This window comes from Lactuca saligna, chromosome 6 (assembly GCF_052625555.1).
Source record: "Lactuca saligna cultivar CGN05327 chromosome 6, ASM5262555v1, whole genome shotgun sequence".
In the NCBI taxonomy this organism is placed as follows: domain Eukaryota; kingdom Viridiplantae; phylum Streptophyta; class Magnoliopsida; order Asterales; family Asteraceae; genus Lactuca; species Lactuca saligna.
Window position 1 is genome coordinate 11,928,222 of NC_136422.1, and position 17,739 is coordinate 11,945,960.

General features: G+C 35.3%; 1 protein-coding gene and 1 non-coding gene across 2 annotated transcripts; one reads left to right on the plus strand and one right to left on the minus strand.

Annotated features, from left to right (window-relative positions):
- Nucleotides 1-534: 534 nt before the first annotated feature.
- LOC145001338 (putative lysophospholipase BODYGUARD 1) lies at nt 535-3,294 on the minus strand. The gene is made up of 4 exons (XM_078960712.1): nt 2,433-3,294; nt 2,011-2,339; nt 1,734-1,933; nt 535-1,128 (listed from the first exon to the last, which is right to left on the minus strand). The coding sequence occupies exons 1-4, from the start codon at nt 3,040-3,042 to the stop codon at nt 798-800; spliced, it is 1,470 nt and encodes a 489-aa protein (XP_078816838.1). The 5' UTR covers nt 3,043-3,294; the 3' UTR covers nt 535-797.
- A 13,522-nt stretch (nt 3,295-16,816) lies between these two features.
- LOC145003638 (small nucleolar RNA R71) lies at nt 16,817-16,923 on the plus strand. Its single transcript, XR_013662090.1, has one exon. It is a non-coding gene; the product is annotated as a small nucleolar RNA R71 (small nucleolar RNA).
- The last annotated feature ends 816 nt before the right edge of the window (nt 16,924-17,739 follow it).

Sequence of the window (17,739 nt, forward strand, 5' to 3'; positions counted from 1 at the left end):
AATGAAAGAAAACATTTTATATCAATTTTTATGATATACATTATACTTTTGAAATTATCTTTAAATATTGTATATAATAAGTTTTTAAACATCCCAAAATTATGCTACTTCTACTTCGCAATTTACCTTATAAAAACCTAAAATTACAAGAATAATATCATATGATACTATGATAGGATATGATGCTCAAAGAGTAGCATTAAATAAAAAGAATTCAATGCAACTCTTGAGTCTTGAAGATACATATATATGGTTGTGACATTAAGTACACTCACAGGTCATTAAATAATTAATTTTAAAGTAAATAATAAATAATACAATAGGGTTTTTTAATATGTGCCACATATATAAAAAACATTAATCGAATATTTTTTATAACTAATATATTTTATATTTAATTATAATAATATTAAACATAATTAATTTGTATTATATTTAGCTATGTAATATTTCTTATAATTAATATTTCTGTTTATTATACGTGTCTTTAGAATCCATATATTAAAAAATCTCTAAATAATAAATTCAAACAAATACCAAAATGTTACTTCATTTATAAATATTAATTCATAATGAACATCCAAATCACACATTTTCCATACGGTGATATTGTATAAACATTCGAGTAACCGCTAGCTACGCACACTTCGCCTTTGCGTAATAAATACACTAAATGGAATATAACAGGGAAAAAATGACAAAAACTTGGGGAAATCATGCATAATTATGTTTATATATACTAAGGCTACTAGTATATATCCATCTTCATGATTTTTGATGGAGTTGATATCTTTTATTTACCCATTTAATTTTGAAGTCTTCCAAATCTCTTCGAGTTCTCTAGCGAAAGCTTCTTGACGTCCCACAACAATGGTGATATGATCTTTCTTTTCCACAACGTTAACATTAGCACGAGGGACTTTGGTCTTAACATTGCTGCTGCACTCCACGGGAATGAGCTCGTCGTCTTCACCATGGAAAATATGAACGCTGCAACTCAACCTGTTCTGAACCGTATCCAAATACCCTTCGATCTTACCAGCAGTCCCACATATGATGTTGTGAAGCGTATGCCATGCGGCGTTATGTGTATGACAACAGAATCCTTTTATCAAGTAGGTTTTAATCCTGTATTAATCATACATCACATGACACTCATTATCTGTCGTAATGACTTATGACAAATTAATTAATATAGCCACTATAGTTGTTTATGACGAATTTAAAAGTGAAGGGGCCACGTAGTAACGATTTAATCAATGAATGGCCTCACTTGGTGAGCGTGACATGTGTATCGGTGTATATATTTGCAACTTGCTTCAATATTATAAAGGACGACTTAACCAGTATAGACTAGTCTCCATCTTGATGATCATGACACCGTGCTTCTCAAGATCGCAACACGTTGATTTTGAGTATCATTACCCGAAAATACATATATTTTGAATTCAAAACACTAAAAAGGATTGGGTTGTAATCCGGTTTAACACCCGATAATAATAACAATCATGGATTGAGTTCATAAATTTAAAACTCGGTGCATTAATTGGGTTGTGAACTGATCATTACGACATCGACTAGGTCAAATAAAAATATTAAGTGCGAAGATTTTTATTTCTAAACATTTTAGATTTGATCCTGAAATAAATATATCATTTTTTAAAAAAAATATATAATATTCACCGTAATAATTATTATATCGCCGTTTTTATAGGTTGGAAAAAAACGGTTACCTATTTCGGGTGATGAGTTTGGTGAGAAATTCCCAGATTCGGTGGTTCTTGCAGATAAGCAAACAAATCGTTCGGCTAACATGTTCATACCAGCAAGCTAACGACGCTCCAAACGCTATCAATGGCCACACCCGCCGTGGCGCCACCTTCCTCATCATATACTGTGTCGCTTGTTCCCCTTTTGGCGTCGGAAAATATGGCTGTGAATTCAACCCATTCGATTTATTTAATATATTTCGAAAATGCTATAAGTGGTTTACCACAGATTAATGCTTACTGGTGCGAGCAGAGTGAGGGACTTGACGGAGTTGGGGTATTTCACGGCGAGTGCTAGAGCTAGAATGCAACCAAGAGAATGAGCCACGATATGAAAAGATTTGACCTTGTGTGCTTCGAGTACCGATCTTTCGATCATGTCTAAATGCTCTTTGATCGTGTAGAGTGAGTCGTGGGGCTTTGGACTTCGTCCGAAACCCAGTAGATCTATTGCGAATAAACGATATGCTGATTTTGTAGATTTGGAGAAGTTCGGGAATAATGTCTCTGTCCAGAAAGCCGACGATGATATGAAACCATGAATAAATAAAACATCATCCCCTACATTATCTGTGATGATGAAAGAATATGAGTACATGAACTTAACTATATAAAATAATGGAGGAAATTTAAACTTAAAAGCATATAGGTATGGATACAAACCTTTAGGTCCATCGGTGTGGACAAAAAGAGTGTCCTTACAAGCGTTCGACCATGAGTTGCAGGTGTCGCAATCGCAATCGGACCACCGAGGAATGGGGTGAGACTTATGACCACCGATTTTCTCTTGAAGCATTTCGACAATGGTATTGTTCACCGTGAAAGTCGACGACGACCGAACGGTGGATTTATTGATGGAGGCGACCATGGTAGTTGCGTCATTGATTTTCCGGCGTTTAAGCTCCTTGACGGTGGTTTTGGACACCTCCGCAACCAACGACGGCCGGGTATAGAGGGTGTCGGAGATCTCTTCTAGCTGTATCTTGGTGGATGTAAGACAAACGATCTTCTTTGACTGACCTTTCTCAGACACCAAGATTCGACCAGTTCCATTCATGGCTTCTTTCGGTGAAGAACAGTAACAGGGTTTCCATTCGGCCTCAATGAAGAAATCAATGACTTTATAAACGAAACAAAATACCAAATCAAGAACGTCAAGAATGGAGAAGATAACAAAACTCAAAACATCATTAATCAACTTCCCGATTATCGCCAGAGTTCTTCTGATCATCACGCTCATTTTGCCACCGAAAACAAGAGCTGCCTCCCACATTCGATGGAGTATAATAGTACTTACGTTGATAATCAACACTACAAGACCCGACCCGACTCTTTTGCAACCCAACCCATGCACCACCTTATTCAAGACTCTTTAGTTTTGGAGGGGAAGAGTGATGAGTTTGCTACTTGTATTAAAGGGGTTTTGTGTGGACAGGTACTAACAGGTAAGAGATAAATGCATTCATTAAAACAGTTTGCTGGAGGAAAATAAAATATAAAGATTTTAGCAACATTTTTAAACAAAGGGTTGGTGGTGGTTGAACCTCCAATTTAGCACCTCCCAAGAAACCATTTGGCCCTCTTAAAATCCATCTGTGAGGTTATAAATGTAAATTCAACCATTGTTGAACCTGCACACCATGACTAGGTCACTACACCTAGAAAAACTTTCCATTTTTGTCAATGATATACACTCTTTGTTAAACAACTAAAAAGTAAAAACCCGTAGGTATTAATTTAAGGGTAGTAACCAATTAATAATGGTCATTAGTAATATATATATATATATATATATATATATATATATATATATATATATATATATATATATATATATATATATATATATATATATATATATGCTGGTTTCTGATTCTTTTCACCAAACTGCACAAACATTTTGACTACGAAGTACACAAGGAAATGTAGGTATATTGAATGCAATATTGGTTTGACGTTTGATCGTAGGTGGATAATTGCATCAATGGCATGATTCAAGATTAATATCGAAGTAAACATTACGCAAAACTGCCATCGGTGGTAGTACAATAAATGTGGGTAGCCACATTTTCAAACCAAAGAGTTACGAATCTTGTGAATTTAATGTTCCATGACCCATGTCTCCTTATATATGGTTCATCATTAACGAACACGAACTAGTTTCGGATATAAAGATAAATATATTTTTGTTATTGCTTTGCTATTTTGATGATTCATATTGCTTGCAAGTGAATTCTTGCATGACACTACAATTAATATTCTCCTTCATTTGGAAAAATAAACATTTTATTCTGTTACTTTGTATTGTACAAGAGTTAATTTGATTCAAAACTGCATAACCGTGCATGGTTATTTGCATTATACATATTATATATATACACACGAAACTTATGAAGATGAAAAATATCTACAAACATTTGGAATTAAAAGTGAAGTTTATATATTTTACAAATTTATTTATTTTCTAAAGGATTAAGCATTCTAGCTTAAAACCCTATGAACAAAATTTCTAAGAAGTTATTTACTTTGTCATTTAGTTTTCACTTAATTAAGCGCAAGCGCGCGCACGCGCATATATATATATATATATATATATATATATATATATATATATATATATATATATATATATATATATATATATATATATATATATATATATATGATTGGTTACTTGGAAAACAAAAAACCCTAAAAATCAAAAAAATACATAAAAAAATATTTAGAGATCATAATTTTTTTTTTCCTTTTTTACCAAAAAATCACAGGTATTTTAACAAATTCGCAGAAAAAAATAAAAATATCGATTTTTTTTTCAAAAAAAATTTCAACGAATTTAATGAAAAAGTAGCGATTTTTGTATATATAAAGTTAAAAAAAAGATTTGTGATCTCTAATGTATTTTTTATACATTTTTATGGGTTTTTAATGGTTTTTTATTTTCCATAGAAACGAAACCATATATATATATATATATATATATATATATATATATATATATATATATATATATATAGTGGCGGATGCAGACTATTTTATTAGAGATGTCCCTCATACTTCAAGCGGGTGCATCTAATAAAAAAAATAAAAAAAATTTACAGTACGAGCCGGAAATTGAGCAGTGGCTCGAGACCCCCAATTCTCCACATAGGTTCGCCAATGTGTGTGTGTGTATATATATATATATATATATATATATATATATATATATATATATATATATATATATATATATGTGTGTGTGTGTGTGTGTGTGTCACATAATTTTTGAGAGCTTTTAAAATTAGGTTTTTAAAAAAATACCTGAGACAAAATAGTTTGTTTGGTAGTCTGAACTTTTACGCTTAGTTCCCGAGTTTAATAAGAGAAAAGAAAACAAGAGAAAAGAAAGTCAGGAGAGAAAAGAAATGAAAACACAAATTTCTTTTGTGTTCCCAAGTTATAAAGAAGTTGAAGGAAAATTAATCGTTTTGTTATTTCTTTTCAAATCTTCCAAATTGGAAGTAAAGTTAGGAGGGAAAGTGATTATTCTATTTCCCTCAACTTCCTTCCGCTTCCTTCCTTTAATGAAGATCAGGAACACCAAATTTTTTTTATTTTTTTCTCATTTCCTCTCATTTTCTTTCATTTCACTCGTTAAGTTGAACTCGGGAACGAGGTGTTAGTTTTTAATTTAAACAAAAAACTTTGAATCTGAAAGTAGGTTTGTTCACTATTTGGATAAATCTGAATTGTCTAATTGGATAATTTTGATTGGATTATTTGGTTGGGATATTCGGATTTGTAGATTGGTTTTCAACAAAACCGAATTATTATTTTGCATTTCGGATTAATTTGATTTTTGTTTGTGCCGTGTACGTGTGGACTTATGGTTGTACTATTTTCAAACATAAACAATTATGAGAGTTTGTAAGGTCTATGTAATATCAAAATGTTAAGGGTTTTTTGGAAATTTAAAATGGATTAACCCAGATTCAACATGTTTATTAAACATGTTGGTTTGGGAAAACAATAAACAGGTCATCCTGATTTCAGTACTAAACATTTTAGGTTACGTTGGGAATTCTTTAACATGCTTAATTAAAAATGTTATCCGGATTATAACACAACACAACCCATTAACACCAATCAACATATATCGGTAGTCGTGCCTCCACATGAAGTAAAGAAACTATTACACACAAAAAGGCCTTTGACATGTGAAAACACAATCATCTTTAAATTTTGAACATAGATTTAAAATTTAAAATCCATTATCGATCAAATCGACCGCACACATTACTTGAGTCAAAAAATAGATGAAATGCATATGATTTATCATGAAAGAAAAGTAATGAAATAAAAATAAATCTTAAGATAACATAAATACTAAAACAAATTGCTAAATGATGTAATTTGTAACACCCTGTTTCGAATTGTTTCATAATTCAGGGTCATGACTCGAAGATCGGTTATCAAAAGGCTTAGGGCCTTTGGTTAAGAGACTTAGTTCCCTTTGAGTGTAGATAATGTAGATTAGATGATCGGAGAGTTTGGTTTGTGTTTTGGAGTCCAAGGTTATATCGGTAAAGTGGTAGTTCGATCCTTTTATGAATTTTAGATTTTTGTTTGGAAAGTTTTATAGGAAAGGGGAGTTTATAGAAGTGTTGAGCTTCTCATTACCTTTCCGTGTATATAAAGATCGTCAAAATTAGAGTTGAAACGAAGAAGTTATGGTTGTTCGAAGTTAGAAAGGATTTGGGGGAAAACTGATCTCACGACATGAGTAGTTGGAGCTCAAGATGTGTGAAGTGATTAAATGGAAATCCTAATTTAAACTGTGCTCACAACGTGAGCAAAATGGGGCTGATGTGTGTAAAATACACTAGTTTTAATCCTATTACTTCAAACACAAATTAAACACACGAAAGGTAGTGAACCTATCGATTAATAATATAGTTTTAAGCAAGTAGGCTATCGAACACAGGGAACGGTAACAATCAAATTAAGTATTAGTCTTACCTGATTAAAAACAATTAATAAAAGAGGGTGGGGGGGGGGGGTTCTCTAGTTTTGCAAGACTAGAAACTTAAACAAGCACTTTAAAACTCAAACAAAGACAATTAACAACTAAGAAGAACAAGAAAGGACAACTAGATTCAATGATAAAAGAGACTTCTGTTTAGATTTGATTCACTTATTCCTATGGTTGATTTCGTGGCAAGTGCAATGGATAAATATGTCAATGATTACCGATTCCTAATGTGTTTGGGTTCATGTTCATTATTACCAATCCTTTAGTAAACAAGTTAAATCAAACAATTGCCAGTTTATTAAACTAATAAGTTTCCTAGTGTTTAGTTCGTATCAAGTAAGACTTGTAATAATAGCTAATCAAATTTGTTCAATTCAATCAACTCATATATGGTTGTTCATCATACATGCTGACAAATTGATTTACATATTTCCTAGTTAACCTTAGTTTCATATTCATTATTCCTAGGCATACAATCTTGTATTCACAAAACTATATGAATCAAGTAATCAAGAAGATATTCATGGAACTTAATAACTCACTTATTAACAGAAAATATTTATCATCAATACGTGATGATCTTTAACAAGCTTAACAAGATGAATAACCAAATTAATATTAATCCAACCACTCAATCAAACCATATTCATAAGATCATCTCATCCAAACAGAAGTAAAAAGCTTTTAGCTCATATCTAAAGCAAGTAATAACCTAAAATCAAAATCTAATGATTCAAACATGGTTCAAAACAAAGATTAAGAAAATAAGAATGATTATTTACCTTTGATTCTCTTCTAAATTGTTTCTTATGTTGAATTCTCGAAATTTGAAGCTTCAAGAACCCTTCTGGTCTTCAATAATCGTAGCTAGCCTCCAAAAAAAGTTAGTTTTTCGGGCCTAGAAGTTATCTATTTATAGTTACCAAAAATCAATCCAACTCGTCGAGTTTTTTAGAATAACTCGACTAGTGTCTTCAATAATTCGCGTATACAGCGTGTACGGCAAGGCATCCTTAAATCGAGAATATTCTAACCAACTCGTCGAGTTTGTACTAAAAACTCGTCGAGTTCCTTTTTGTTTCAGCTTCTTTCTTTAATCTTCAATCTCTAAGCATCCAATTACTCAATCCTCTTCCTTTTTCAACCGAGCACGTCTTTTATTGCTGAAATTGAAATATTAAGCTAATTAAGTACCTTTTCTCCATAAAATGATATAAAATCAACAATAATCAATAAGATAATGAATGATTTCTATGACTAAATAATCCCATGTCAAAATACCCCACACTTGACTTTTGCTTGCCCCCAAGCAAAACTGAATTTTAGCACACTAATATCACATAAGACAATCCCAATCGAACCCAATTATTATGCCAAGACCGTAACGCATGCATTTGTGTCTAAAATTTTTCCTAAGGACCCCCCTCAATTGTAAATAGTTACAATCCTCATAAACACTCGCCCACTTCTTTTGAACAACGCTCATTTTATGCATCCTTCCGAATCCATCCCCAACAAACTTTCTTAATCTCAAGTCATTTTTTGTTAAATCCCCAAGCATACATACGATAAAATAATCTAGAAAATAAAATGACAAATAAAAGACAAATACAAATTTTGATTGAATCTTCTATACTTAGTAGCTTTTGCTCATGACATTCTTCTTTGTCTTTACAGCTTTGTAGATTTTTTATTCAAACATTTCATCACTCTTTTTTTTCCTTTTTTTTTCAACATACTTTTTCCACTCAAAACTAAAAACCTATAAAAACATATGCTTAAGCAAGGGAATTTAACTTCATCCTTTATTGATTAAAGGCATTAGTCTAATGTGTAATGACTACTTGAGCTTTCCTGGATACATTTCTGGTACATGATCCTAAACATGTTGCGATCCTAAAACTAAGCGAGGTTGTGTTTTTGTACCATGATTTCACTAGAATAAAGGGGGCCACAAATGCATTATAACGTATATAGGCTCAACTAAACATTTGACTATTCATAGAATCATCAAGCACAAGAATAGTATGGAACCCTAATTGCTTTACCAAAATTTTATAAATTAAGCCTAGCAATTTTTTTATGCAATTTTTTTTCAAACCAAGGATTCTAATTTTTTCACTAAGTGTAATCAACCTCCTATCCCGCACTTAAGTTATGCAATGTCCGCATTGCATGTTAAAACAATTAAAGAACACAAAAGTAAAGTGAGAATTGGAACAAACTCCCCTGGGATAGAAGTTGTGAGGTTGATATTCTTCATATTAAGCTCCATCTTCAGCTGACTTTAGACATGGGAACAGCTCATCCATGCCTTGGGTGTCAAATCTTGTGTGGTTATGCTCCAGAATATAGAGGAAAAAGATCTTGGAAATGCTTGGAAAATAAACGTTGATAGCACAGCCAATTGCCTTCATAGAATGTAATCAAATCACCAACTCAAAGGTAAGAGAAAGAGAAACTCGCCGAGTACAAAGTGAACTCGTCGAGTTAGGTTGCTAAAATTGGCACATCCGGGCTTCTTCAAAGGAACTCATCGAGTTTATTTAGGGAACTCGACGAGTTTGGTTTACTGAAAGAACAAAATATACCCCAACTTCATTTTTCGTTTCTGGATTTGAAGGGAATGATTATGGCAATATTTCCCTTCATTCTTCTTAAGCGAAAGCACATCTTTTCAGTCCTTTTGTTCAGCGATCTTGCGAATAGACTTAATTCTCTCACCATTCTCGTTTTAGACTCAATCTCATGTTATATCCCTCACACTATATTCTTTCATTCTTTCCCTCAACTTATATTTTGAAAACAACAAAAGAAACAAACACAAAGTAATAAAAGGAAAACACACTAATAAAACCCTAAATTACTAGAAGTTTAAACATCAAAAATAAAAACACACCAAACAAACAAAAATAAAAATAATTCAAACAAGCCAAACAAAATAAAAGATAAGGAAAAGATAATTAATCTTCATCTTCACTTTCTTCTCCTCCAAACCCACTTCCTTCGGCTCCACCTTGACGCATACTCCACTTCTCGCTCCAATTCCTCACGTATGGATAATCTGGTTCATCTTCCATCCTTGGAATGTTCATATGAGTCATCATATGAGCCGTATTCCTATGTCCATAATTCAAGCTTCTTGCTAACTCATCTTGAAACGCCCTAAGCTCAACATTATAAGGATCCATGGGAAGCTCATCATTTATTGGAATGACGGGAGGATCTTCTTGTGTATGTGCTTGTCGTGAACGAACCCGCCTCCCCGGTTGTTCCTGTAATTCCGCATAATCCACTCCTGGAATACAAACAATGCCCCCGCCGTAATCTACAATAATTTTAGCCCTCCTATAAAGAAGATGACTAAACACGGGTTGTGGCACCATTGTTAATTTATTTCCAACGCTCCCTTCAAGGATTCCATAAGATCTTGCCAATTTAGTAATGAACATTCCACCACATATTCTTGAAGTTGATCTTTCCTTTACCCCACTTTCTGCTAAGTATTTTGCTAAGCAATATGGGATATTACAGAATATGTTAGGTGTAAGAATACACCATAGAAAGAAAACATCTCGGCTTGGCACTTTATCATCATCTCTTCTCATATTGATGGAGCTTGCGATGAGGCGGTGAATAAGACGATGAATAGGTGATCGGATACTTGCTTCTTGAGCCATGGATGGGATATAAACTCCATTGGCAATTGTGTTCCACCACCTCGCTGCATCCTTACCATTTGGAAAATCCTTGTGACATGCTTCCAAAAAAATCTCAAAAGCTTTCGTCATTGCTACATTCCGTTCATACAAACCCATTCAACATGCTAGCTCCCCCATACTACATTCCCTAAACTCACCCCCAAGCATAAACGTAAGAACATTTGTATCAAAATAGTCTTCACCCCCACGAAATTTGATAGTAGAATAAAACTCCCAACATAATTCTTGGTATACCGGCTCTTGCAATCGAAAAAGTCTCCTCCATGCATCACATGTAATTCTAACTCCATCTTGAATGAAAAGCTTAGTGAGATAAGGATTCATCTCTTCAACCAACCCTCATTGCTCTAGATAAGACCAATCTAGTTCATTTGACAAGTAAAACTCCCTCTTTTTTAGTTTCTCCAATTTCTTTTTCCATGCTATCAAAGTGGATTTTGAACCAATTTGTGGAAAATCAAGCCAAGGAAAACCCCTTTGACTTCCTTGAGAATTTTGGCCCCTATTTCTTGACATTATTCTGCAAAACCAAAAATCACAGAAAACCAAACAAACATAGAAATTGTTAAAAAAAATCTACATCACAGGGTCATGAACTCGTCGAGTTCATACAGAACTCGTCGAGTTCATATGGAGGTCCGAAAAATAGAACTCTGAATCGATCTCTAACTCCATTTAATACAAAGATTTCTTCAGGGGTTTGTCTAGGACAAAAGATTAAGCAAGAATCCATGGAAAGAACTAGCAAAAACATCCTAACTTAGTCCAAATCGAAATCCTAATGCTAGAATGATGATTCAAAATCGGGTTTTAAATCAAATTGGGGCCATATAGCTACTAAAAATCGGAACTTTAACAAGAATAATGAGAAAAAATCTTACCTTGAGAAGAGATTGGGAAGAAGAAGCACAAAAAGTTGAAGAACTTGCTTGGGAGGGTTTGTCCGCCGAAGTGGGTAAGAAAAGTGTCGGGGTTTATCTCAAATGGTAAAAAAAACCTTCGTTAAGTAAAAAAAGAAATAGAAATGTGCAAATTTTTTTAAAATGGACTCGTTGAGTTTTGTCTGGGAACTCGACAAGTTTTTCTTTCTGTATGAAAAAAATTAGTTTTCTTTTGAAAGGAACAAAACACCCCACACTTAACTTTGATAATCCTTCCAGCAATCATTTAAGTAAATTTGGAAGATAAAGACTAATATTCCTACTAAACACACACAAGATAAAATAAATGACTAAAAGGAAAAATAAAAGAAAACAAACTCAATTGTCGGGTTGCCTCCCGCAAGCGCTTCTTTTTTAGGAGTCTTTAGCTGGACTCCTTTTCGCCCTACGTTGTAGCAGTTGCCTCCAAATCGAGTCCTTCTTCAATTTCGGCTTCCTTGGGCCTGCCTTCCTCATACCTCTTAATTCTATGCCCATTTACCTTAAAACTTATCCCATCTTTATTCCATAATTCAACTACTCCATATGGAAAAACATGCTTAATTGTGAAGGGTCCGGTCCAACAAGTGCGTAATTTTCCCGGAAAAAGTTTGAGTCTTGAATTATATAAAAGTACTTTTTTCCCTTCTTCAAACTCCTTATTGACCTTCAATCTCGCATCATGCCATTTTTTGTATTATACTTATAAATCAATGAGTTAGTGTAAGACTCGTTTCTTAATTCCTCCAAGGCATTCATTTGCAAGAGTCGATTGGTACGCAACTCATTGGGGGCAAAGTTACATGTTTTCAAAGCCCAATAGGCTTTGTGCTCCAACACTACTGGTAGATGACAGTTTTTTCCATAAACCAATCTATAAGGTGTGGTTCCAATAGGTGCCTTGAATGCAGTCCTAAATGCCTACAGTGCATCATCTAACTTATCTGCCCAATCTTTCCTATGATTTCCTACCGACCTTTCCAAAATTCTTTTGAGGGCTCTATTCGTTATCTCAGTTTTCCCATTCATTTGCGGATGATAAGGTGTTGAAAATCTATGGCGTACACCATATTTTTGCAATACCTTTGCTAGTTGTTCATTGGCAAAATGGGTCCCCTATCGCTTATCAACGCCTTTGGTACTCCAAACCTAGAAAATAATTTGTTCAAAAACTTCACCACTACCCTCGCATCATTTGTTGGTAACGCTTGTGCCTCTGCCCACTTTGATACATAGTCCACCACCACAAGTATGTATTTGTGTCTTTTTGATGACGGAAATGGTCCCATGAAATCTATACCCCACACATCAAAAAACTTCACACACTTGGATGCTTCTTAGAGGCATTTCATTCCTTGCAGAAATATTTCCTGATCTCTGGCACACATCACACTCTCTCACCCAGGTAGTAGCATCCTTGAAAATTGTAGGTCAATAGAATCCTGCATCAAACACCTTCTTAGCTGTGTATTGAACTCCATGATGTCCTCCTGCAGGCCCATTGTGGCAATGCTCTAGAATGTCGCATATCTCCTTGCCAAACACACATCTTCTGATGATTCCGTCTGCACAACTCTTAAAAAGGTATGTCTCATCCCAGAAGTAATATTTAATTTCTGAAATGAGTTTCTTTTTCTACTGACGAGTGAGCCCTTTTGGAAGAAAGTCCCCAGCCAAAAAGTTTGCAATGTCTGCATACCATGGTTCTTCTCCCATGATCACCATCAAGTATTCTTCTGGAAAACTATCCCCAATACCCTTGTTGTCAGACTCATCCCTTTCTGGATTCTCCGATCTTGAAAGATGGTTGGCCGCCACATTCTCCATTCCTTTCTTGTACCTGATCTCGATGTCAAATTCTTGAAGTGATAACACCCACCGGATCAACCTCAGTTTTGCATCCTACTTAGCAAACAAAATTTTAATTGCGGAATGGTCAGTAAAAACAATGGTTTTAGACAATATAAGATAAGGACAAAATTTATCAAAAGCATAGATCACGACCAATAATTCTTTTTCAGTCGTGGTGTAGTTTTCTTGGGCTGGATTGAAGGTCTTGCTAGCATAATATATTGGTTGAAAATATTTATCAACTCTTTGACCAAGCACAACATCCAAGGCAAAATCACTTGGATCACACATTATTTCAAATGGTAAATTCCAATTTGGGGCGTTAGTTAATTTTTCCTTCAATATTTCAAAAGCATTTAAACATTCTTTTGAGAATTTAAAAGGTGCATCTTTTGAAATTAGTAGATTTAAAGGTCGAGTTATTTTAGAAAACTATTTTATAAAACGACGGTAAAAACCCGCATGACCTAAAAAACTTCTAACGCCCTTCACGTTGGTTGGTGGTGGTAATTTAGAAATGGTGTCAATTTTCGCTCGATCCACCTCAATCCCCGCCTTGGACACTTTATGACCTAACATAATGCCTTCTTTAACCATGAAGTGGCATTTTTGCCAATTCAAATTTAAATTGGTCTTTTCACATCTAGCAAGCATTAAGTCAAGGTTAGTAAGACAATTATCAAAAGAAGAACCAAACACAGAAAAATCATCCATGAATACTTCCATAAACTTCTCGACCATATTGTGAAATATTGCCATCATGCATCGCTGAAAAGTTGCAGGTGCATTGCATAACCCAAAAGGCATACGCCGGTATGCAAATGTTCCACTTGGGCAAGTGAACGTAGTCTTCTCTTGATCATTCGGGTTGATTGATATTTGGAAATAACCTGAAAACCCATCTAAAAAACAGTAATAGCAATGACCAAATAATCTCTCAAGCATTTGATCAATAAAGGGTAAAGGGAAGTGGTCTTTGCAAGTAGCATCGTTTAGTTTTCGATAATCGATACATACTCGCTAATTGGTTATCGTTCGTGTAGGAATAAGCTCGTTCTTTTCGTTCGCCATGACTGTTATCCCTCCTTTCTTCGGTACTACTTGAACGTGATTCACCCATGGACTATCAGAAATTAAATAAATGATCCCTGCATCCAAAAGCTTTACCACCTCCTTCTTAACCAATTCTTGCATATTTGGGTTCAATCGCCTTTGATGTTGCACCACTGGTTTTGCTCCTTCTTCAAGATTTATTTTATGAGAGCAATAAGAAGGGTTTATTCCCTTTATATCGGTGAGTTTCCACGCAATAGTGATCTTCCTTTTCTTCAAAACCTTGACTAATTGATCTTTTTCGATTTGGGTAAGATTTGATGCAATAATCACAGGCTTCTGCTCACCCACCTCGAGAAATGCGTACTCTAAGTGTTCCGGTAAAGTTTTCAGCTCTAATTGTGTGCTCTGTATACTAAACATGTTGTGTTCTAGAAGGGAACTCGTCGAGTTTAGATCAAAAATTTCCCCAGATCGCGATTTTTCATAACAACTCATCGAATTATTGTTACTAACTTGTCGAGTTTCCTATTCAACAATTTTTATCAGTTCTTCGTATTCTGATTCTTCGAGAAGTCTTTCTAGCTCCTTCAAATCTCTCTCAGCATCAAAATCATCTTCTAGAGTCAAATTATGTTTACTTGTTTCGTCTTCTCTCCGTTCTTCTAATAATTCTTCTAAGGTATCCACTGAAAAAGCCGTATCATCATTAAACTTTGAATGTTTCATGGATTGATCCATTCCAAAGATAACCGAGTCTTCTCCCACCCTAAGGGTAAGCTTTGAGTCTCGTATGTCGACTATGGCCCCCCACGGTGTTCAAAAATGGTCTTCCGAGGATTATTGGTACTTGATGATCCTCCTCCATATCTAGCACAATGAAATCTGTAGGGAAGACAAACTTATCTACTTTAACTAATAAATCTTCACATATACCTCTCGAGAATTTCACCGTCTTGTTCGCTAAGTGGATTGCCATTCGGATTGGTCTCGGTTCCAAAAGGTTTAGCTTCTTAAAGAAAGAGTATGGCATGAGGTTCACACTTGCCCCCGAATCGGCTAATGCATAGCTAGTGGCTAAATTCCTGAATTGGTAAGGAATGGTTAGGCTACCCGAATAACCCATTTTCTTTGGCAGTTTGTTTAACATTGCAGCTGAATAGTTCTCATTTAGGATCACCTTGGATGCTTCCTCCATCTTCTTTCTATTTGTGAGAAGTTCTTTTAGGAACTTGGCATATTTTGGCCTTTGTGCGAATGCTTCGATGAAAGGGATATTGATTTGAAAGGCCTTTATGTGCTCCAGGAACTTTTTGTAGTCTTCATTCTGCTTCTTTGGTCGAGCTCAGCCCAGGAATGGCAATGGTGGCTTATATGGTTCGGATTGTGACTTATTTTTCTCATCAGGCATGGAACTCATCGAGTTTTTGTCTAGAACTCGACAAGTTTTTTCTACTGTTTGTGATTCCGGATTTTCTTGATTCTTTTCTTGTACATCCTTAGGATCTTTAATTAGGATTGGAGTCAGGGGTGTGACGATCTTCCCACTCCTTGTTGTCACTATTTTAATGTGTGCGCCCTTTGGATTTTTCTCCGTATCGCTCAGGAGTCCGCCCGATGTTCTTTCGTTGAATTGTTTGGCAAGTTACCCGAGTTGTTTTTCAATATTTAATATTGAAGCTTGTTGATTTCGGAGCAGAGATTGTTGATCCATCATCATTGTTTGGTGCTCCTTCATCATCTTTTGTTGATCTCTAATGGCCGCATCGGACTCGTCGTGCCTTTTTTCGGAAGCACTAACAAATCGGGCTTACATAGCTTCAAGATCCGTATTCTTCTCTTGTACTGGTTCTTCTTTTTGATAAAGTCCACGTGCCTTTTTCTTATACTTATTCTCTAATGGCCGCATCGGACTCGTCGTGTCTTTTTTCCTAAGCACTAACAAATCGGGCTAACATAGCTTCAAGATCCGTCTTCTTCTCTTGCATTGGTTCTTCTTTTTGATAAATTCCGCGTGCCTTTTGCTTATACTTCTCCTCCTTTTCCTTCTTGTACTCATCATAGGGGAGCCACTCCTTCTTCGGATTTCGCCAATCATCATCAAATCTATCGCCACTTGAATAACAAACTTGTTCCTTCCGGTTGCCGTTCTCATCATGATCACAATCCTTAGTAAGATGGGGACCGCTACAATTGTCACAACCCACCCTAATGGCATGGATGCATTGGTCCATTTTTATCATCCTACGATCCATACTATCTAGTTTGGCCATCATTGCCGCCATGTCATCGGAAAATGAGTTAACCACGCATCTAGTTGTATCGTTCCTTGGATTATGGTACTCCCTTGAATGTTTGGAGAATTCTTTTACCAATGTTTTAATGAAGGCTGGTGCTTTCTTCGTGAGGGGTCCTTGGGAATCGAGTAATTGCCTAGTTGTGATGTTCACACCATCATAAAAGATGGAAACCTCTTGTTGCACGTTTAGGTCGTTTTGAGGGCAATTTCTTATCAACCCCTTGTATCTCTCCCACGCCTCATAGAGTGATTCTCCTGGCAATTACTCAAAGTTAGCAATTTCTTTCTTCAATTTTGCAATCTTGGAAGGTGGACAAAACTGGTCAATAAACTCTTCGCACATCTTTTTCCATGTTGTAATGGATCCGGGGGGTAAAGATTTCAACCATTCCTTCGCGGCTCCTTTGAATGTAACCGGTAACATTCGAAGCAAAACAATATCGCGAGGCACATTTGGCATGTGGAAATAGTCAACAATGTCTATAACTTCTTCAATATGCTTATAAGCATCTTCGTGCTCCTTTCCATAGAACGGAATGCCTTTGTTGTTGTGCAAGTATGTGACCCTTCAGCTCAAAGTTGGTGGTAGCTGGGATTGCTGGTTGCACGAGTCTCGACCCGGTACCATCTCTTATGCGCTTCTTGTAGTCTCCCATTGGTATGTCGGCGATGTCGGCCATGTTGTCTTCTTGCTCGAAATTGCTTTCTTCACCAAACGTGGATGTGTCGGATTCGATTGCTTTTCCCCTTTTTCGGCGAATAATCAACTCCGAATCTTCTACGGGTGGCACTAGTGTAGAACTAGAGCCACGTGTCATAAAAATCTGAAACAAAACAGAAAAAAAACAAGCGTAAAACGAACAAAAATGAAGAAGTAACGAAACTGAAAACAGAAGAAACTCGTCGAGTTCAATAATAAACTCGACGAGTTTACTGCAAAAAACGTAGAAAACAAGAAGATTAAAAACTAAAAACAGGTAACTTTATGGAAGAAAGATCTAACACAAAGGATCGATAATACTAGCAAATAAAATTAACTATTAGAACTGTTTCCCGGCAACAGCGCCAAAAACATGATGTGTGTAAAATGAACTAGTTTTAATCCTGTTAC